The sequence below is a fragment of the Leptonychotes weddellii genome, chromosome 12, assembly GCF_054177405.1.
Source record: "Leptonychotes weddellii isolate Sample4059 chromosome 12, ASM5417740v2, whole genome shotgun sequence".
Taxonomy (NCBI): domain Eukaryota; kingdom Metazoa; phylum Chordata; class Mammalia; order Carnivora; family Phocidae; genus Leptonychotes; species Leptonychotes weddellii.
The window spans coordinates 48,484,020-48,507,844 of NC_138380.1; the positions used below are offsets into that span (position 1 = coordinate 48,484,020).

General features: G+C 40.4%; 1 protein-coding gene across 1 annotated transcript in view; it reads right to left on the reverse strand.

Moving 5' to 3' along the window:
• The window catches only part of DNAH11 (dynein axonemal heavy chain 11), a 281,936-nt gene that overhangs the window by 189,293 nt on the left and 68,818 nt on the right, over positions 1–23,825 (reverse strand). The window contains 5 exon segments of the mRNA XM_081800433.1: positions 1,462–1,611; positions 19,312–19,438; positions 20,872–20,963; positions 21,977–22,201; positions 23,436–23,558. Of these exon segments, the coding sequence (XP_081656559.1) occupies positions 1,462–1,611; positions 19,312–19,438; positions 20,872–20,963; positions 21,977–22,201; positions 23,436–23,558 (717 nt within the window).

The following is a 23,825-nucleotide window of genomic DNA, read 5'->3' on the forward strand; positions in this document are numbered from 1 at the left end:
TGTTTGATTCTGGTGTTTCTTCAGCTTCTGCCTGACCCTCTATAACAACAATTACCACTTCCCATTATTGCCAACTATCCATTTCTTCAAGGAGCCGAAGAGCTCCTCCAAGACAAGGACCATGTCTTACTCATTTCTGGATCCCCAGAAGCTTAACCCAGCATCTGGTACATAGTAGGTATTCAGTCAACACTAATCAAACAAAATACAAATAGTCTACATTGGGAGGAACTAATCATCACGGTGCGGGGGTGGGGGAGTAAAGACCTAAAGGAAAAGCATCTTTTTATCAAACAAAGGCAATTAGAGGATCAATGTGGTGTACGCTCCAGTCTCTGGCCTAAACTGCTTACACAGAACAAATGAGAGCACTGTGAAAATGCTCAGTACCAAGGGTTCCCGCGAGCGACAACCACATCCGTCAAGTGGACTGTCCTCCTTCTGGGCACTATGCCAGTCGGCTTGCAGTCTGCCAGGGAGGGAGCAGACAGCAACACACTTTTGTCAAGATAGTTTATGGTGACTTTTCTAATCACTGTAATAATATCCTAAAGAGCCCAAGAGATCAAAAAATATATTTTAATCAAAGTATTCCACCATCTGCTTCCCCTTCATTTGGCAGGATTTCTTGGTACAATATTAAAAAGCAGCAGAGAGAAAGAAAGAAAACCCCTGTTTAAAAAAAAAAAAAAAAAAAGCCTGCCATCACATTTCTGCAAGGGACCTTTTAAGGAACCCTGCCTCAACCCAAACAGCTCTGGAATGGAGGCTACCGTCTCAGTGACTCTGTGGATTAACTCAAGCTACACAAGCATCATCATAAAAAGATGCAATTCCTCCACATCATGTGGAAACACCAAGAGCTCTTTCATAAATCATAATGAGCCATTCTCGCCGTTAATCATTAAGAATATTTTTGAGGTATTTGGCTGTGCAAGGAGAGAATATGCTAACTTAACTGTGAACATTTATTAGGGAAAATGACATCAGTGTGGTAGATGCCATCAACTTTATTTATGAGCAGCCATTTAGAACATTCACATCGCAATCCTGAACCACAAGCCCCTTTAAGACATGCTTTTCTACAAGGTGCTGCTTCACCCCAACTCTCAGTGGTGAAACCAGTAAGCTTTGCAGGAGATTCTGTCACTGGGCTGGCACCTGTTTCTCCTTCTGGGGTCCACTCACTCAACCTGCGACAATCTTTCCTGACAAGCTCAACTGCTAGCATTTCTGAGACTCTGCAGGGTGCTGAAGCCACATGGGCACAAAGGGGGAAACATGGCGGATTCCGGCGTGACATGGAGGTCAGACTGGACATGGCTAAACAGGGAGCTCTGATCTCCAAACCAACCAGGGCCTGATTTGACAGCAGCTGATTTTTTTCTTATTCAAGTCAACCTTTAAAAATTATCCCAAAAATACTCCCATAGCACAGAACATCTCATCATTAAATCTTACATGGCCTATGCATTCGCATTCGGCTTGGAATGGGACGTATTCCTTTTCTTTGCTGTACATTCCAATTGCTCTGTGGATGGACACATCCTGACCTTCTTCAAACTGCAGATCTGCAATGCTGTCAAAGAGTTTGGCAAGGTGACGCGTCACCTAAGATAATTTGAAAAGACAAGAGCATTTTTTACTGGAGATATATTCAGGTTATCTAGTGATGATGCCATGTGAATTCACAAAACTTTCTTTATATAGTTACAGAGCTTTCTCAAAATGTTTTTCTTCAAAATAACCATCACTTCTTAAATTCCAGAGTTTAAAATGACCTTGATGGGGGCACCTGGGTGGCTCAGTCAGTTGCGCAACATACTCTTGATTTCAGCTCAGGTCAACCACCTCGGGGTTGGGAGATCAAGCCCCACATGGGGTTCCGTGCTCAGCATGGAGTCTGCTTGAGATTCTCTCCCTCTGCCCCTCACCCCCCACCCCCCTGGGTCAGTCACACACTAAATAAATAAATCTTTAAAAATAAATAGGGGCGCCTGGGTGGCTCATTCATTAAGCGTCTGCCTTCGGCTCAGGTCATGATCCCAGGGTCCTGGGATCGAGCCCCACATTGGGCTCTCTGCTTGGCAGGGAGCCTGCTTCTCCCTCTCCCACTCCCCCTGCTTGTGTTCCCTATTTCGCTGTCTCTCTGTCAAATAAATAAATAAAATCTTTTAAATCAATCAATCAATCAATAAATAGGCCTTTATGGAGAAGTGGCCAGGCACTCTGGCCGCATCATCAGGTGTTAGGTGGTGAATGCTTACCATAAAAAGTTACCTATCTTTTACTTGGCGATTAGACACTTACCAGCTTCCCTGTCTGCACCATATACCTGTAGCTATCACCCTGCTGGGAATTTTATGGTCAAGTTTTTAAAATTCAGATATATTCTTATACTATAAAAAATCATTTACTACAAGAAAGGTGTGTTCAAATGTTTGAAAGGGAAATTTAAGTTACATACAACTTTACTCTTGTGTTGGGTCTTACGTTAGTGTGCACTTGCTTTGATACTTAAGTGCACTCTATGGCATATTTATTATATAAAGAAAGTGAATAAGATTCCCCCATTTTTATTGACAAGGAAATTGAAGTTGAAATACTAGATGACTTTGTCAAGTTGACAATGCTAACATTAAGTGGCTTTTAGATGTTAAGTCTCCAAATCTAGAACATATCTATGAAGTTCAAATTCTTCTGGCTTAACTTTGATACCCTAAATTGTGGCATCTCCAAAGGAACCCACAATAACGTACTGAACTCTACTGTAGATACCAGACTATTTGAAAAATAAAACAAACCAAATTAAAAGACACAGATCAACATTTGTTCAGCCAGAGGCCAATTTAAGAGACTAAAGCCTAAGTGGAATACAGAACTGGAAGACCCATACTTGTCCATGGAGTCCCGTCAGCACAGACCAGGACAGGGCTCTCCATCTAGAGGTGCTGGCACAGAGAAAAGGAGAGGAAGACGCACATTCTGAAGGCAGACTCACAAGGAGAACAATCAGGTGAGCCACGCTACCTCTTTTGGGGTAGACTGAGTGGCAGAGAGTGAACCTGAGGCAGTATCAAGAATGGGAAGGAGTTCCTCCTTACGCATGGTACAAACAAACACTGCTGAGTGGAAAATAGTTTGGTGTTCCTCAAAAAGTTAAATATACAATGAAGACCCAGCAATTCCACTCCTAGGTATATACTCAAAATATTTTAAAACAGGTACTTGTACACAAATGTTCACATCCTTGTACACAAGCATTTATAGCAGTCTTATTCCCAAGAGCCAAGAGGTGGAACCAACCCCAATGTCCAATGATGGATGACTGGACACAATGCGGCACATATATATAATGGGATGTTGTTCAGACACAAAAAGGAATGAAGTGCTCATATATAGGACACGGATGAACCTGGGAAACGTGATGCTAAACGGAAGAAGCTAGTCACAAAAGACCATATATTGTATGATTCCATTTAGATGAAATGTCCAGGACAGGGAAATCCCTAGAGACAGAAAGCACATTGGTGGTTGCTAGGGGCTGGAGGGAGGAGGGAATGCTGAGTGACTGCTTGATGGACATGGGGTTTTATTTTGGGGTGATGGAAATATTTTGGAACTAGATAGAGATGATGTTTGCACAACACCATGAGTGTACCAAATGCCACTGAATTGTATACTTTTTTAGCATTATCATCTCCATTACTTCATAAATGAATGGCATACAATGATTTTTTTCTGTCGACAAATACTGAAATACCTAGATGAGCAATCAAACCTAATCAATAAATGGGCAAAAGACATGAACAGACACTTCTCCAAAGCAGGCATACAAATGGCCAACAGATACATGAAAAAGTGTTCAACATCACTAACCGTCAGGGAAATACAAATCAAAACCACAATGAGATACCACCTCACACCAGTTAGAACAGCAAAAATTAACAAGACAGGAAACAACAAGTGTTGGCGGGGATGCGGAGAAAGGGGAACCTTCCTACACTGTTGGTGGGAATGCAAGCTGGTGTAGCCGCTCTGGAAAACAGTAGGGAGGTTCCTCAAAAAGTTGAAAATAGAGTTACCATACGATCCAGCAATTGCACTACTAGGGATTTACCCCAGAAATACAGATGTAGTGAAACAAAGGGGCACCTCCACCCCAATGTTCAAAGCAGCCATGTCCACAATAGCCAAACTGTGGAAGGAGCTGAGACGTCCTTCAACGGATGAATGGATAAAGATGTGGTTCATATATACAATGAATTGTATACTTTAAAATGGTTAATTCTATGTTATGTAAACTGTGTGCCTCAATAGAAATGAAAGGTGCTGATAACCAGAAGATGGTTTAAAGCTATATAGCATTTACCAGCAACATATAGATGCCATCTCTATAATGAGTTTTTCTTGAAATACAGTTTAACTGGACTTCAAAACAATCCCAACAGCAGCTTCCAGGAACAACACCAACCTGCCTCAATTTCCTGCATGACAAGACCAACACCAATACTGGTAAGGAACTCCTTAAAGGTGATTTAATCTTTGAAGCTTTTGGCCTTAACATTTGTGCTGTATTTGCAGTTTTAGTACTAAAGAAAATCACAGCTAGAAATCTGAGTTTAAAATGGATGAGTTTTTGAGACTCTCACTTACTTGCAAGAGCTGATGATCACTGCTTGGGTTATCATATTCTCCTCCATCCCTGTACATCACCCAGAGGACATTTATACACAGAAAGTATCTCCAATAATCTAACAATTCACTGTCACAACTGAAGTGGCCAGGAAGTGCACAGATGTTTAATGGCTTCTACCGTGTAGTGGGCCTAAATAATATTCAGGTGAAAAGCCGCAGGATAAATGAGACCTCAACTGTTAAACACTCTCAGACATTACTGCTTTGGTGAGAAAACAGTTTCAAAACAACTTCTAGTCTTGTGGTCTCTCAATCAGTGACCAGGAAATGCAAACCCTGCGCTTGCCATGCTCATGTTACTTACCCCTGGCATGTTTGAAGTTGGGTGTGTTCACACCCTTTCTTCCATTTAAGGCTTCTGAGACAACAGAGCTGGGTTTTTTATTTTGTTTTTGTTTGTTTTTTAACTAATGTGGACCCCAGTGTCCTCAAATTTGTTCTATTTTTTTTTAAAGATTTTATTTTTTTTATTTATTTGACAGAGAGAGACACAGTGAGAGAGGGAACACAAGTAGGGGGAGTGGGAGAGGGAGAAGCAGGCTTCCTGCTGAGCAAGGAGCCCGATGCGGGGCTCGATCCCAGGACCCTGGGATCATGACCTGAGCCGAAAGCAGACGCTTAACCATCTGGGCCACCCAGGCGTCCAAATTTGTTCTATTTCTATGAAGATCTCTGTATTTTTTAACACTAAAATAAAATTCTTTACTAGTTTGATGTTCAGAATAACTTTTTATGATTAAAAAGAAAAATGAGTGCCTTAGAGGCCCCTGTTTTTATCTCACTAAAGAAATAGAAAGGATTTGAACACTTTAAATCATAAACAAGTCAATAACATCATTATATATTACATAGGTTTTTAACAGTGAATTGTTAGATTACTGGAGATACTTTCTGTGTATAAATGTCCTCTGGGTAATGTACAGGGATGGAGGAGAATATGATAACCCAAGCAGTGATCATCAGCTCTTGCAAGTAAGTGAGAGTCTCAAAAACTCATAACCTAGGCCATAACATAGGCCAATCACAGCAACAAAAGAAAGGTTATTCCCTCAGTTAACAGTTTATAGCAAATCAGGTACATCCACCCACTAGTGAGTAGATACACAAGCAATCCTTGCTTCACACAGTAGTGTGGGATCATAACAATGACTGTGCAATCTTAATAATTGATGGGAAACATGATCGTCCTCGGACTTCTAAAAATCTTTATTAAAACATTACAATCCCTCTCACTCTTGGTTACAGAAGTACAAGGATATAAAATAAAAACTTTAAATATTTAGTACACTATAATTTAAAATTAAAAATATTGACAATTTTTATTTCTTTATAGAAAACTTATCAGGGGTAGTTTGATTAGCATTTGTCTTCTTATCTTAGAACTTGATACAGAACGAGCATCTTCTCTATGCCTTCAAGAACGGTCATATTCCTTTCAAATCTGGATCAGCTGCCAGCATTTTATCCCTTGAGTTTTCAATGTCATCAAATTTCTTTCAGAGTTTCTTTAATGTGAAGCTATCTTTGGGGGGCTGGTATTTCCCTCATTTCCCTTGGGACATTTTCATCCATTTTGGCACAATAACTGTTTTCATTTGTATCAGTAAGTTCATTTTCACGAAAATCCTCTGACTGCAAATTCAGAATTTTCAAAATGGTACAGAGCTATCATTCCCAGTGAGCATTCTCTCTGTAACTACATCTATGTTTGATTCAAATTAAACATTTAGCATGATCAATTTTCATTTCTTCGCTAGGCCTCCAATTGTATTACCAATTCCCTCCTTCAGTTATGTGTGTCTGTAAAATGTTACATGGCTCATCACTGGGGATAAGGAGGTAACACATTACATGCTTTGCTGTCTCTGTGTAAAGAGTAACAGATGCGTGATGGCCAGTTATGGACAGACTTGTCCAAACTGTCCATGAGGCAGGATGCACCTCTGTTACCCACCCAGGGATTTTTGTGAAGAACTAGCAATGAAGTCTGTGCCTTTTGCACTTACTCGCATTTAACATCCTGTAGTATCTTAACTTTGGATTGCATTGTGGGGGGGACTGGCGCTATTTACCCAATCCTTGGTAACTGAAATTCACGTGGGAACTGTGCACAGGAAGAGCTACCTATTTAAGAGCATGTATTTATCTACCTGTAAATAAAGTAAAAAATATTAACTCATTTGTGTAATTTTAGAACGTAACATGTGAACCAATACAGCCATCATATCAGCTGGCCTACTCGATGCTCACCTAGAAAACAAAGGCAAAGAAAAATGAAATTACTGTAGCTTCTTACTATATTCTCAAAGCTTACCACTTGCCTTTTGCCCGTATCTAATTTCATATTTACTCCATCTTTCTGAAAGATGCCTCTGTGGGATAACATAAAAGCCTACTATCACTCCTGGCATGGAGAGCACCTCAAGGTTGATTCCTCTGTAGTCATTAACTCATTTACTCATAATAATGGTAACAGTCGTGATGATGAAATTTATATGGATGTAAGTAATGTCCAAAATGTAGGCAGTCCTGCCTACTGTGGATATTATCCTCTGGAGTAAGATGAAAATGAGTTATTGGTACATGAGCAAAAATTTAAGCCAATCTGTCAAAATGTCACTTTTTAATTAATATTACTCAGTATTGGGGACAGTACAAGGAAATGGACATGCAACATTGCTGAAAATCCAAATCTTCAAAAACTTTCTAGAAGTTGGTTAAATAAATTATGGCATATTCATGTAATGAAAACTTTCATAGACACGAAACATCATATTGTAAAAGAACATTCCAATTTTGATTAAGTATATATGCTATGACATAAACATAGACACATTAAAAACTATAATCACTCAAAAACAGTTTCTAGCAGTATATTATTCTGATCTTTTACCTATTTCCATATTTTTCAAATTTTCAATAATGAAGATGCAATTACTTACATAACCCAAAAAGACTAAATTAGCTTGTTATAAATTTTGTAAATCATTATAGCCAATACTAGGTAACAGGCAGTGCTTAGTTTATTTTTACTAAAAATAAAATATACAATATTTTGCAATTTGACTTTCTATTTATAACTGGACATACAGACCAGTGCTGATTCTGTTTAACATCTTTAGCATGCATACATAAATTTATATAAATACAGTCACAACACAAATGCTGAATTTTTAAATAACTTTCTGAAAATTGAGAGAAGTAAAATCATGTGTGTACATCTTAATAAATTTTAGCAAAGTGAACATGACTCTTATAAACACCAAGAAGTAAGAAACAGAATACACCTGCACTAGGAAAACCCCTAATATCCCATGACAGCCACTAGACCCTCCTCTCAAAAATGGACATTATCTCTAGATAATGTAGATTCATACAATCTGTACTCTTTTTTTTTTTTTTAAAGATTTTATTTATTTGAGACAGAGAGAATGAGAGAGAGCAAGCACATGAGAGGGGGGAGGGTCAGAGGGAGAAGCAGACTCCCTGCCGAGCAGGGAGACTGATGCGGGACTCGATCCAGGAACTCCAGGATCATGACCTGAGCCGAAGGCAGTCGCTTAACCAACTGAGCCACCCAGGCGCCCAATCTGTACTCTTTTGTGTCTGCCTTCTGTAATTCAAAATTATGTCCGTGAGGCTTATTTTTAGGTAGAGCACTAGTTTGTTTTTTTCCATTGCTAGGTGGCATTCCATTGTAGGAACATAACGCAACGTTTTTATCCATTCTACTGTTAAGGGACATTTGGATTGTTTGCAGTTGGGCCTATGATAAATAATAATGATGTAGCTATGAAAGTTCTTGTCTACATTTTTGGGTCCACACATGTATATACTTCTTCTGAGCATACACTGAGAAAGGAAAATGCTGGAAAATAACGTATTCTTACATTCATATTTATAAGACACTGTTAAATAGATTTCTTGAGAGGCCATATCAATTTCTGATCCCACTGGCTAGAGAAGAACATGTCCCTGTTCCACATTCTTACCATTATTTAATATTGTCTCTTTAATTTTAGCCTTTTGGTGGGTCTGATCTTGGTATCTCATTGTATGAGATATGTGTTCAGGTCAAAGCCTGAGGAACTCAATGTACAAACTGACAAGAGAGGGAAATATGCCGATTCACGATATCCTCACCAGTCCTCCCATACTCAGTGACGTCAAACCAATGCCACAGCTCTTACCAAGGTATCTCCAGCTAGGGGGGAAAAAATAAAAAAAAGGAAGAAACCAGACAAGACTAGTTCCATGGGCCAGTATTTGATATTGTTTTGTTTCTAAATTTCAAGTAAAATCTTCTACTTCAAAAATCAGTAGCACATAAAAGTCCTCGAGACTGGGGAATATATATTCAGGTACTTAGACGTATATATGTAAAGACCTAACTAAAGTGTTTGAGTTTGTTTCTGCAGTGTAACTAACTACCCCGAAGTTCAGGGGCTTGAAATGGCAATATTTTCTTTGCTTCCAACTCTGCGGGTCAGCCTCTGGGTTGCCTCAGCTGGTCCCCTCGTGTCTGTGGTCTGCTGGTGATCAGGGGCTTTGCCTCTGGAGCTGGTAGCTCGGGCACAGGCGTGTGCCTCCCCTTCAGCCGGCTAGCTGTGGCCCCCTTCACGATGAGGTAGTCCGAGGTTTCCGAAAAGCAGCAAGAGGGTACACCCCCTGGCGTGTGTGAGCTCGGCAAACCTCTTGCTAATGATACGCTGGACCAAAACAAGTCACATCGCAATCCAAACAGAGATACAAGCTCGAGCCTGGATGAAAACTGCACCATCACACTAATAAAATGGCATGGATGCATGAAGGGGAAGAATTTGTGGCCGTTTTTACATTATTATAAGTACTTTTCATATTTCTTTACATAATTTGTTTCCCTTCTTGCTCAGAAACCAAAGAGATAGTACCTACTGTTTTCCCCGCTTGGTATACAAGGAAACTGATGTTCGGGAAAGTAAAGTAGTAATGTAGCCACTAATCAACAGAACCAGGGTTTGAGCTCATGTAGCATTTCAAGGTCTCTGTTCTTTCTTATCCTTCTGCCTTCTGATGGATGGCTGATGTACCTGTCTTGTCTCGTTCCATACAGTTAACATTTCAATGCTGACAATTTTTTGTGTAGATCCAGATTTCCATCTGGTACCATCTTCCTTCTGCCTGAAGCACTTCCTTTAACATTTCTCATATTGCCACTCTGCTGGTGATGAAATCTTTCAGCTTTTGAATGTCTGGAAACATCTTTATTTTGACTTTACTTTTAAGAGATATTTTCCCAGGATAAAGAATTGTAGATGGATTTTTTTTCTTTCAGTTCTTTAGAGCTGTTGGTCCACTATTTTCTCATTTGCATTGGGAAGCCTTTCATTATGCTTACATTCACTCCTTTGTACATACTGTGACTTTATGGATGATCTTTGGATCTCTTTATCACTGGTTATGACCAATATGAGTGATCTGATAGAGGTTTCTTTGTAGCTTGTGCTTTGGTTCACTGAGCTTAAATCTACGGATGTCTACTTTTCATCAAGTGAGAAATCTTTTGGCTGTTACTCCACAAGTATTTTTTCTGTCTCCCTTCCTCCACTTGAGGATACCCGATATACACATAAGGAGCTTTCTTATCTTTTCCATATCTCCACTTTGTTTTTTGAACATACAAATACAGCTAAAACTTTTGATGTTTTGGTCTGTTAATCCTAACATTTGTATCTGTTTTGATTGATATTTTTCCTCATTATGAGAGCTGAATATTCCTTTTTTTTTTTTTTTTGAGAGTTGAATATTCCTGACTGTTTACATGCCCTGTCACCTTTAATGGTATGTCACACATCGCAAAGTTACCCTCCTTGGAACTAATATTTTTATTCTTCTTGAGCTTTGTTCTGGGATACAGTTAAATTACTTGGAAACAGTTTGATCCTTTTGGATCTTGCTTTTAAGACTTGTTTGGCACAACTGGAATAATGTGTAACCCAGGGCTAATTCTTCCTCCTGCTGAAGACTCTAGGAAGCCCCTCTAGAAGTTTCTGCAGTTCTCTCTTTACAGTTCTCTCTTCTTTGGTACTCAGCTCTGCCAACTCTCACTACCTTGTTCTCCTTGGACTCTCAGCTCCGAACCCTCAACTCCAGGAGACCGCCAAATCCTACCTGGTTCTCCCTCCCTGTACCATGCCTGGAAACTCGCTTGAGGAAAACAACTGGGACCATCACAGAGCTCACCTCTTTTGTTCCAAGTCTGTCATAAACTGCTATCCTCTGCTGTCTGATGTCCAGTGTCTAAAAAGGTCCAGCACTTCATATATTTTGTCAAAGTGTTGTGTTCTTTCAAGCAGGTGGGTAAATCCACTCCTCTTACTCCATCTTGGCCAGAAGTACAAGTGTATCTTTCTTTGTGGGTTTACTTTGCATTTTTCTGATGACTTACAGAGTCAAGCAACTTCTCCTGTTTACTGGTCATTACAATACCTTCTTTTGTGAACAGGCTGCTTATGTATTCTGCCCACTTTTATACCCAATTATCAATCCGTCCTTACTTCTTTGAATGTAGCAGTTAGCTGCATATTCTGCATACGAGTCTTTTGTTTGTTTAAGGCGCTGCCAACATCTTTCCCCACTTTGAGGCTTACACTGTTAGTGCCTTAACAGTAACCTCTGATAAGGCAAAGTTTTCAACTTTAATACAGTCAAATCCATCAACCTTTCCCTTACACCCAATACTTCCATGTCCAACTTGAGGAATTTTTGCTCAAATATCATTCTTTCTCGTATGTTATATATTTCATTGTTGTACCTTTCAAATTTCTAAGTACGTCCACCTAGAATTGACTTTTTAGATACGGTATGTGTTAGATGCCCCTTTCCCCCCATCCCTGCACATTTATAGCCAATTCACCCCAGAACCATTATCACTGTTTGATTCTCTGGATAACATCTTCCTTGGTGGTGCCTGATTCCAGGCACCTTTTTTTTTTTTTCTCCTCCTTTTAAGTTCCATGATACTGATGAAAGTTCTGATCAGCTTTTCAGACTCTTTGTCCTATCTTGTAAGTAGTCACATGTCGCCAAGGAAACATCAGTAGCAAACATCAGGTAAATCTATGGTTCTTTCTGCTCCTATCTTAGGCCCTGAGCTCTAGACTTTCCTTCGATGCTCTTTAAGACGCTGTGATGCATTTGAACAGATTGTTAACTATTTTATTCAGCTTCTCTAGTGGTTCCCAGAATGCACAGTACTCTGTGAAAAGCTCATCTCTTGGGGCCAGAAACCCTGTGCCCTGATTTTAAGCTGAAGCTGAACAACTTCTGTCAGGACCAGGAGCTCTAGACACCACAGCAAGGCCGAAAACTACTTGGCAGCAGGATCCCACATTTGTAATGCTTAAGTTTTGGATCTCCTAACATTAAGGTGATATTTTATTTTAATCCCACATTGTAATATCCCTGATTGTATTATAACTTGGTTGTGGAGAAAATGCCAAGAAAGGAGTGGTAACAAAAATCTCAGCAGTGAGGGGCACCTGGGGGCTCAGTTGTTAAGCATCTGCCTTCGGCTCAGGTCATGGTCCCAGGGTCCTGGGATCGAGCCCCGCATCGGGCTCCCTGTTCGGCGGGAAGCCTGCTTCTCCCTCTCCCACTCCCCCTGCTTGTGCTCTCTCTCTCTGTCAAATGACTAAATAAAATCTTTAAAAAAAAATCTTAGCAGTGGCAACACATTTGCAAAATGAACAAAGAAAGTGTATCTACTGTTATACAACTTGTGGTTAACCATATATTAAGTATCCTGTGAGGATAATCAAGGATAATCCCCAGGCAATATATAATTTATGACATATTTAAAACGAGATGGTCTATTTTCTCATCACACATATAAATACCTCAGTCCTATGAGTATGAGGCTGCCTTCATAGGAAGGCATCCATGTCCAACATGACATATTCCCCGCCTGCACTGTGACTCTGCTCTCACGTGGTCATTTCCAGGACAAACTACACTTAGGTAAGTAGCTTCTATTCCTCACTGCTGACTGGAAGGCCAGTACAAGACGGTCGAAACCACGAACATCTTCTGTGCTTGTCTCCTTCTCCTGCCTCTTCCTCATTCCATCCTCAGTCCCAGCCCAAACTCAAGGGCAACTCCTTCCTCCACTTTACGTACCTCACAGCCCTCCAGCTTTCTAATTCCTCTAAGAAGTTGCAATTTTTCACTGTGTTTCAAGGAAAACTCATTCACTCCTGTGTGCCCTCAACTAACCACTCAAATTCTGGGCCTTTTTCACCGTAGTTGTTGAAGGAAGACTAATCTCTGTGGGGAAAGATGGTGACACACTATGAAATCATCCTGATTTCTGAAATTCACAGCGTGAGACACATTCACTCGATGGAGACAACCAAACACTAGTGCTCTATGGGAACGCACTGTGCTTGCGGAAATGTGGGGTCTTACCTATGTACCCCGAAGATCCAGCAGGGCTTTTTGTCACTTAATATTAAGCCCCCTCCTTACAAGCACCTTTCCAAATGCCCGTATTTATAGGCCGTTAAGGCTTTCAGCTTACTGCCATCTGTGCAAATCACTGCAAATTTGGGGCTTTCTTAATAGACAAGTTGGCAGATTTCCTCTTATGTGGATTTGGGTTGACACCGCTGAAAGACAGTTCTTGATGGAAACTTTTAACATTTCTGAGTATATGTATTTCTGACCTTCTCATTTCATTTTTTTTTTTAAAGATTTTATTTTTAAGTAATCTCTACACCCAATGTGGGGCTTGAACTCACAACCCCAAAATCCAGAGTCACATGCTCTATGAGCTGAGCCAGCCAGGCACCCCCTGCCTGATCTTCTCATTTTAGAGAATGCACTGTGGCCTCGATTTCCTCAACAGTGGATTCCTAGTCGCCACATTAAAACAAGTAAAAAGAAACAGGCAAAATTAATTTTAATGTATTTTATTTGACCTAGTATATCTGAGATGCTTTCAACATATAACAAAAAAAAAATTAGATGTTTTACACTCTTTTCTTCATAGTTAACCTTTCAAGTCAGGTGTATAGGTTTATAGGATATCTCAGTTTGGGTTCTTCATCAGATATACTTGATCTGTATTTCAATTTCATAAAATATACTGTTGCAAAAGTAGATTTACATGATCAAGTTGATTCAAACACACTTTTGTTTCCCAATAACTGAATCAAATATCAGTATTGAAATTTAAATCAATTAAAATTTTTTGAGGTTAAAATTCAGTTACTCAGGGGCACCTGGGTGGCTTAGTCGGTTAAGTGTCCAACTCTTGATTTGGGCTTAGGTCGTGATCTCAGGGTTGTGATATCAAGCCCCTGCTTAAGATTCTCTCCCTCTTCTCTGCCCCTCCACTCCCATGTTCTCACATGCTCTCTCCCTAAAAAAATAAATAAAAATAAAAGATAAAAATTTCAGTTCCTCAGTTGCCCCATTTCAAGTGCTCCCTGGCCACGGTTGGCTCATGGCTACCCCACATTAGACAACACAAATGCAACTCCTCCCATTGCAAGCTTCTCTTTCTTTAGTATAGCTCCATCTGGAGAAGCTGTCACTCATCAGGCAGTGGACAAGGGAAGAAAAATGTGCAAACTCTTCTAGGACAAAAGGATCTTTCAAATTATTAGGAATCAGTGGCTAAAAACATCTTGACTTCACAAAAGTGTCAGCTATTTGAAAGCACCGCGTAACAAAGGGACTGTTATTCTGTCTGCCTCTAACCACTACACCAGCCCCTTGAAAAAAAACAAAAGGATGTTTTTCTAAGGGGGGGGAATAAAAGAATGTTAATAATGAATGTGTAACTTCAAACCCGTTGCACATAACTACTACACCATGTCTACAAATCCTGCAAGTACACCTCTAAGTATGGATTTCCATAATAGATTACCAGAGATTCTGATCACTGCAGTTAGGCAGGGCCCACACATGGGTCCTTTAGAGCCTTCATGCCAATAGGAGAGCAGGGTGAGTTCTGGAAGGAGAACATCTTTAAAACTTGATCTTAACCAAATTCCCAGCAGCTAATCCTCACCGAAGGCACTCTAGACACACTGATTTCATCCCTCTGGCATTCCAACTCACTAGGGAATTTCTGCTTATGGGATGGAGGTTGTAGGGATATCAGACCTCCCTGGCTGAGGAGTTCAGGCTGATCAAATTCCATAATTAACTGCAGAAACTCCCATTTTGGTCAACACTCTTAAATTGAGTGTGGCAGGTGGAGGGGAGGGTGGCTGAAGAATTCAAGTCATTCACAAGATGTCAACATGAGTTATCGCCCCACAAAGGATTTCTTTTCTGGCCAAACTGCATTGTTATTCCACAGGCTGCAGTGGCCATGTAATTTTGGTCACACTGCAGGGAGCACATTCAGGAATCTAAGGACAAAAGGCAAAGGCAAAGGCGGAAAAGCTGTGTCTGGTGGTCCAAATCGGATTCCGATATTGAAAAGAAGGTAAGAGTGTAGCAAGACCAGCCTCTTTGGTTTAATTGCCAAAACCATTAACTAACTATTCCCTAGTAAGTGACCAAGAATTCCGAAGGCATCTTCACTTTGCAGAACCACGTCAGGGAAAGAAGTGGATTGTGGTTCTAAGCGACTCAGACTGCCCTTAGCTCCTTCTAGCTTCCCTGTCCACCTTAGTCACTCCCGAGTGGATATCTGCATCACAGAGGAAGTGAAACACCTTTTTAAATAATGCACCTTTACTAACAGTGGGATACCATTTTATGTGAATTTGAATTGTTAGAAGTTTCATTAAGACCTCAGTGAAATCACTTTTTGAGCACAATTTAAAGTATCAATTTCAAAAATATAAAAAATCTAATCCTTTCAAAATGTTCAATGTCACTGGCATCAGGGAAATCCAAATCAAAACCACAATAAGATACCACCTCACCCCGGTCAGAATGGCTACAATGAACAAGTCAGGAAACGACAGATGTTGGCGGGGATGTGGAGAAAGGGGAACCCTCCTACACTGTTGGTGGGAATGCAAGCTGGTGCAGCCACTCTGGAAAACAGTATGGAGGGTCCTCAAAAGGTGGAAAATAGAGCTACCCTACGACCCAGTAATTGCACTACTGGGTATTTACTCCAAAGATACAGGTGTAGTGAAAAGAAGAGGCACCTGCACCCCAAAGTTCATAGCAGCAATGTCCACAATAGCCAAACTATGGAAAGAGCCCAGATGTCCATCAGCAGATGAAGGGATAAAGAAGATGTAGTTTATATATACAATGGAATATAATTCAGCCATCAAAAAAAAAAATGAAATCTTGCCATTTGCAATGATGTGAATGGAACTAGAGGGTATTATGCTAAGCAAAATAAGTCAGAGAAAGACAACTATTATATGATCTCACTGATATGTGGAATTTAAGAAACCAAACAGAGGATCATAAGGGAAGGGAGGAAAAAAATGAAACAAGATGAAATCAGAGAGGGAGACAAACCATAAGAGACTCTTAATCAGGGCGCCTGGGTGGCTCAGATGGTTAAGCGTCTGCCTTCGGCTCAGGTCATGATCCCAGGGTCCTGGGATCGAGTCCCGCATCGGGCTCTCTGCTCCTTGGGAGCCTGCTTCTCCCTCTGCCTCTCTCTCTGTGTCTCTCATGAATAAATAAATAAAATCTTAAAAAAAAAAAAAAAAAAAGAGACTCTTAATCATAGGAAACAAACTGAGGGTTGCTGGAGTGGAGTGGGTGGGGAATTGGGTAACAGGGTGATGGACATTAAGGAGGGCATGTGATGTAATGAGCACTGGGTGTTACACAAGACTGATGAATCACTGAACTCTACCTCTGAAACTAATAGTGCACTATATATTAATCAATTGAATTTAAATTTAAGAAATGCTGCAGAATTGAGGGGAAAATCAGAGTAAAAAAATCTAATCCTTTCAAAAGCTGACAGGTCAGGACATCTATAAACCATGTGTACACTGTAGCCACATGGCTGGACCCTTTTTTTTTTTTTAAGATTTACTTGGCAGGGGTGGGGTGGGTCAGGGGGCAGGCAGAGGGAGATGGAGAGAGTCCCAAGCAGGCTCCGTGCTGAGCGTGGAGCCAGATGCAGGGCTCTGATCTGAGCCAAAACCAAGAGTTGGACACTTAACGACCTGCACCCACCAGGCACCATCGCGGAGCCTTCTGCTGCTAAGCAGCAGCACCCACATCCTTTGGCTAGCACAGGGTAGACAACACTGCTGAGGGCATTCATCAGCAAGGCTGTGAGCAGTTTGGGAGACCTCTGTGCTGTGATCTTAATATTCAGCTTCATTTTAATTTAAAATCGTTTTGATGTCTTAGACTATCTAGTCATTCACTAAGGAGCGGTAGTTGTACTAGGACTGAGCAATGTACCCGAACTGGAGATGTCAAACTTCTGATTACGAAGCTAGAAGGAACGGTGAGAGGGCTTCCACAGTGAGTCCCAGGGATGTTAGAGAACACTCCAATATTGAAGGGATACTGAAAACATAAAATGAATGACCTAAAAGGTACATCTTTGAAGTTTATATACATAAAAAAACAACTCATCCTATGACTTAGAAAGGATAATGAAAAAGAAAAAAAAAGTTGGCATCGGGGATGCACGTTCCGGCGAGCCAGCATGTCGTCTGGCTAAGGCGTGAAGCATTGCTTGATTCTTTGAAAGGAGGTAAAGTGACAAGTACAGTAGTGAGCTGTTCCCTCAGCAGCAGCCTAGGGCTTCCAGTAAGGACCAAGACGCACTGGGTATGTGCATGTTCTGAGGACAGCAAACGGGTCAGGACCGCTTAGTCCCTCCAGGCCTGTCAGACACAGCTCAACCCCTTACCATCTTCTACTGCCATCCCCCCGTTTCTATAGCTAGTTCCGCAGGGCGGAGGGGACTAGAGGTGGCCGTCTCACGCCTGCAAGCTATCGGCCCACGAGGGGCGCTGTGGCTTTTCCTCACTCCTTATGGGGCAGGTGAAGGACTGTTTCACCCAAACCTAACCCTTAAGTCATCAAGTGAGAGAGGTGTGGGACTCACTCATAGAAGCTACAGGTACCTGCAGGAAGTCCATCTTTGACATGACCCCTGCTGGCCATCTGCTGACGAGGAAAAGGAAAAAGAAGAGGTAACCCAATGGCTGATTTCACTGCCCAGAGCAAGAACTGGAAGCGCCAAGACAGAGCTGACTCTGCAGTATATACCCCGTAGGAGGTTCCCTCTGCCCCCATTTTCCACCAGAGACCCAACACGTTGATGCTTGCTGTTGAGGACAGAGAACAGTCAGTCAGTGCTGGTGAAAGGATCAAGAACAAGCAGTAAGAAATGCCAATGACTGACAGATGGTGGTCCCACCTCCTCTCCATAAATGGGTGGGAAGGGCATATGGAATAAAATTATCAGTGTCTCCCTGCCAATTCCAAATTTATTATGTGAAAGCCTGGCCTCAACACAGAGGTAAGACTGGGTTTGTAACGAGACCTTGCTGAGTTGCTTTTTGTTTTTTTTTAAAGTAAGAAAAAGAGACCGGGATGTAAGATACCTACCCAGAGTGTTATTAAGGGGTCTGCTATTCAGTTCACGGAGATTCGGCGGGGCCCCTTTGCGATTAAAAATCATAGATAATACAACTTCATGTCTCTACTCTCTGGAATTAACACTGTTCAATAAACAGGTCATACAAATATTTATTATATTTAAAGGGTGTAATTAAAAGAAAACCAATTATCCTAGGTATAGATTTATGCACCTCTTCAAATTTATGTACTGAGAATTCAGAATTGTAATTTTGGATTTTGGATTTCAAAGACCTCGGGAACGTATACCTGTAATGGAATATGGTACCTTCTACCTCACAATCACGCACGAGGACCCAGCTTCTGGTCATGAGAATGTTCCCAGGAGGCTACTGAACTTAAGTGTGGTTATGACTACTCTCTTTGAGACTAATTAAAAAAAAAAAAAAACAACCCAACACTCCAAACATCCAGTTGTGTGATATGTAAATGAGAGATGGATATACCGGATTGCTAGTCAATGTAATCAGAGGGATTTTATTTACAAAGCCATCTGGAAATTAGCATGGATATAAGAAACCATAACTGAGGGTTGACCCCAGAAATGTTGCCCAAGTCTGACTGACAAGTCTGTCATTAATAGCAGACTGCACACATATTGTCGACAGCAAGAAGAGCCATCCCACCAAATTTAGGTTCAAAGAGAAATGAAGGTGAGAGAAATGATGACTAACTTCTTGCAGGTCACTAAACCTTGCACACTTTCACTTGAGGACCCAGTTCCTTTTTTTTTTTTTTTTTTTAAAGTACGCTCCACGCCCAATGTGGAGCCCGGTGGGGGGTTTGATCTCACGACCCTGAGATCAAGACCTGAGCTGATATCAAGAGTCGGACACTTAACCGACTGAACCACCCAGGTGCCCCATGGATTGGGGTTCCTTTAGCACCAGCTCTGACATCCTTCTGTTGCTGCATTACAAGTTTTTATTGCCAATTTTCTAGTTCCTGACGCATGTGACAAGGTAGGTGGCATCTGACAATGACATTCCTTAGCAAATGTAGTAGAATATGAGACTTTCAAAAAATATCCATTACCTGCTTAGGCTGAGCTCCCTTTGAGAGGATGTCAAGTAAGTCTGCAGAAGAGATGAAATAGAACCGTGGGAAAGCCACACGCTTGGTCTCCAGGTACTCAGCGAGAGCTTTTTCACAAAGAGAAAGCCTATGGGAATGAAAACTCTTTTTAAGCCTATCTTGCCCATTCAGTTAGTAAAACATCAACAAAAGTAAACCCAGCTCCTCTCATCTGTCCACTCACCATAATAAGCTTTACTGTCTAACACGTAGCCTGACTCCTCTTTGACACCATCATGCTGCTTGTGAATAATCTACAAGTCATGCCAAGTAGGAGACAGGTACACACACACCATGGGCTGAGGCTAAATACAGATTAGACTTAGGTTGATGTGACTCCTCACTTTTTTTTTTTTTAATATTTCTTTATGTTGAGAGAGAGAGAGAGACAGAAAACGAGCAAGCACAAGAGAAGGGGCAGAGGGAGAGGGAAAGAATCTCAAGCACACTCTCAGCAGAGCACAAAGTCTCAGGTGGGACTCGATCTCACAACCCTGAGACCACAACCTGAGGTGAAATCAAGAGCCAGATGCTTAACCGACTGAGCCACCTGGGTGCCCCACTCCTCACTTTTCTTAATGACATTCTTACTCAGCAAGGGCAACTAGGTTCGGCATCACTCATCCTGAGCACAAAATGCATTCGTTAAGATGTATTTGGTTCAAGGTCTTCCTTTACCCACTGAATGCCTAGAGAACACACATGGCTTCAGCTCCCTCTGGTATTCAGAGGAGTCCTAGGAGTCAGAATCATTTCTGCTTTATCCTTCTTAGCAGAGATGACCCAGAGGCAGAACTCCCAAGTCCCCAAGATCACTAAGAAATAATTAACTTCTGGGGCGCCAGGCTGGCTCAGTCAGAAGAGCATGTGAATCTTGATCTTAGGGTCATGAGTTCAAGCCCTGCACTGGGTATACAGATTACTTAAATAAACTTCTTTAAAAAAGAAGAAATAATTAACTTTGGTGGAAATCCACTCTTAAAATTATGGCTAACTTTATCTCTAGAAAATTTACAGATTATGAAATAATTTTGCTTATGTAATATTCTTTTATCTAAAGCTCTTTTCTACCTTGCAATAAAAAGTGATCAAAATTCTGCACAAACCTCTTCATTCAGTAGCTATCTGCCCCTTTTTAATCAAAAGCCAGAATATCCTAACCACCATTAGCTGTGTAGAATTCTATGTGAAATTACAAAAGGCCCCTAAGGATTTCCTAAGTACTAACTGGCTTCCTAAGAGTAATTTCTAGTATAAACTATATACAGAATAAACGATATGAAATTACTAAGTGCAATCCAAGTTCTTGGAATAGAGTAGATGCTTAATAAGTGATCAAACTTATCAATACTCTATATACACACACCATCTATTATGTCCAAGGCAACTAGACAACTCTAAGCAAAACTATGAAGTAATCTGATACAGATCTACAATAACACGATGTTAGATACTGTAAAATACTTGAAAGCAATCTCATAAAATTATAACAAATTGATCACTTCAAAGTTTTATTCTTACCTGTACTGTAAATCTTTAAGTTTTTCATAGAGATTAGGTCTGCATGTTGCTTCTAGAACATTCTTTATTTTAGCTGTTTTCAACATTAACTCCTGTATGAAAGTATAAGATGGAGCCATTGATAATAGAAATTACTTTTCTCAATTTTTCATCCATTTGGGGCATTTAAAAATGAGGAACAAACTCTAAGAAAGTAAGGTTAAAGAGACTTCTAACACCATGCCTATTCACTTTTGCTTTTAAACTTTTAAATGAAGGTCAAAAACAAAGTATAATCACACAGTTTTTATCAAAATAAATTGGATAGGCATTACCACTATTCTGGGTCCAAACAAAAAGAATAAAGAGAGAGAGAGAACCCAGAATCTTAAAGAGGACATTCACATATGAAAATGAGATGAACACTGAACAGTCTATTCTTTCTTCCTTAAAAGTTAAAATAGTATTCCTCCAGGTGTTCTTCTTTAATAAAAAAAAAGTTATTCCTCATTTCTATATGAAAAACTATAGCCATTATTCTTTGCTGAAAGTCTTTCAAATCACTCATCATTATCATATGTACATCTCTGTGTGTTTTCTTTGGTTCTTATAAAATCAACAAACTAGTAACTAATAGTATTGTTATTGGTATCCCCTCCGCAGTATTTACTTCACGAAGATTAATGTTATCACACCTCGCTGCAGGGCTTAATGGAAATATCAGGCTTGCTGTTGCGTTTTGTATGGCCAGAAGCTAAAAATGGTTCTTACATTTTTAACTGGTGGGAAAAAAGTCAAAAGCAGCTTAATATTCTGTCTCACATGAAAATTCTAAGAAACTCAAATTTAAGTGTCGATAAATAAAGTCTTACTGGTGCATAGCCACGCCCGTTTGTTTACCTAGTGTCTGTTTTCTTTCACACTACAACGACAGCACTGAGCAGTGGTGACAGAAACCATACACGACCGCGAAGCCTGGAATACTTCACAAGAGCAAGCGTCCTGCGCCGCTCCCTAAAATGCAACACTGTGCTTTTATAAATACGATACCCCAAATCATGGTTTTTCACAAGATTTTCTTGTTTGGAAAACTCTGCTAGGATAGAAAACAGTATCTTCTATGAACCTTAAATTCAGCATCCACTCCATCGAATCTTCTAGCATCTTTCACAAGCTGGATTCGAATGTCTTCTGAACAAACAAAGATGCTTTCCAGGTGAGACCAAGTTCGCTGGACTTCCATCCAAGTGGAGATGACCAAGTCTGCTATGTTTAATTTATTTTGCCAGCTTAACACTTGTTCAATAAAATATTCCACATACTTGCTCTGAAGCAGACTCTGCAACTGAACCTAAAAGAAAGAAAAAGAATTTTAAATAACAAGTCAGTTGGCAGACTGCAAGTACCATGAGGGAGGGACCATACCTCTCTTCTGTTGATTCCTCGATTTCTAGGATCTAGCATGCAATACCTGAAACAGGCATTCAGTATTGGCTAAATAAATGAACTAATGGCATTAAATACTCATATTGGCATGTTTTCCAAAAGAAAAAAGATAAATACAAGAAACTGCATTTCTTGTGTCTTCTACCAGAAGACCATGTATCTCTCTGTAGGCAGAAAAAAATACTGTGCTCCAGGGTGCAGCTTTAGGAATTAAATTTTATTCCTTCATCTTCTCTCATTCTTTCCTTGGGGTCCATGCCTATTAACCATTGCAAGGTATAAATATTTTTTCCCCAGTACTACAAAAATAAAACCAACTTCTCTGTAGCTTCCTAAGCCCTCAGCTTCCATTTTTCCTCCCCTCTCAGTTGACTACCAAGCATGGATGCCAAGCAGTCTGGTGAGCACTTCCCACCACTCTCTGACATTGAGATCTCAGAAAGTCACTGAGTAGAAAGGCCTCTTCTCACTCTCACCTCTAACTATTTAGTACATTTGACTCTTCTCCCCCAGAACCAATTTAAGCTATTATTGACATGTTATGTGAAGTTTAAAATGTACCATGTAATACTGTGATACATATATATATAGTAAAATGGTAACCACAATAAGGTTCCTTAACACTTCCATTCCTCATGGAATAACCTCTTTTGGGGTGTGGTAATCAGGTCTATTCTCCTAACAACTTTCGAGTGGACAATACAGTATTGTTACCTATAGTCACCATGACATACTTTAGATCCCCAGGACTTACTCATCTTATACCTGGAAATGTGGGCCCTTTGACCAACATCTCCACATTTCCCCAACTCCCCAGGCCCTGACAACCACTGCTGTCCCCGCTGCCCCAAACACCCATCTCTCACTGCCATTCTTTACGGACTTACCAGCCCAACTCACAAGGCTCTCCCTGAGTCTTTCACCCTCCCCAACACAAAGCCTCTCTGTCCCTTGGAGCCCTACTCTCTGTCTCCCTGCTCAAGTCCAAGTTCATACCTTTTGATCCCAAATGGTACCATGCCCAGAGTCTGGGACAAGGAGATACCCAATGAATGAATAAATACTGAGTACTGGAACTTAGACAAATTTTGAAATTGCCATTTAAAAGAAAAAATCTGTAATCAAAACACCCATCTTACTTGGTTGTGCTCTAGAGTCTCAAAAAGTTGTTCATCGGATTTTAGTAATGGAATGCCCGTCCGATAGTGAACTTCGTAAGAGAACTCCATGGATGCCCAGGTCTGACTGATTTCAGTAATAGCCTAGACATAAACAGTATTAAGTTATGTGCACAAAAGTTTAATTTATGACGAACATCTAGGCTATCATCTGAAATTTAAAAAAAAAATTCTTTAATTCTCAAAAAAAATGTTACCCAATACTATTGGCCTCATTTTTTTCCTGCAAATAATTCATGAAGTTCAGAGAATGAATTCCATCTCCCAAAAACAAGCATCACCCTATTATCAAATGGCTGTTGGATCTGAGTTTTACATCCTTCACAGAAACAGAATGCCAGAGCATAAAGG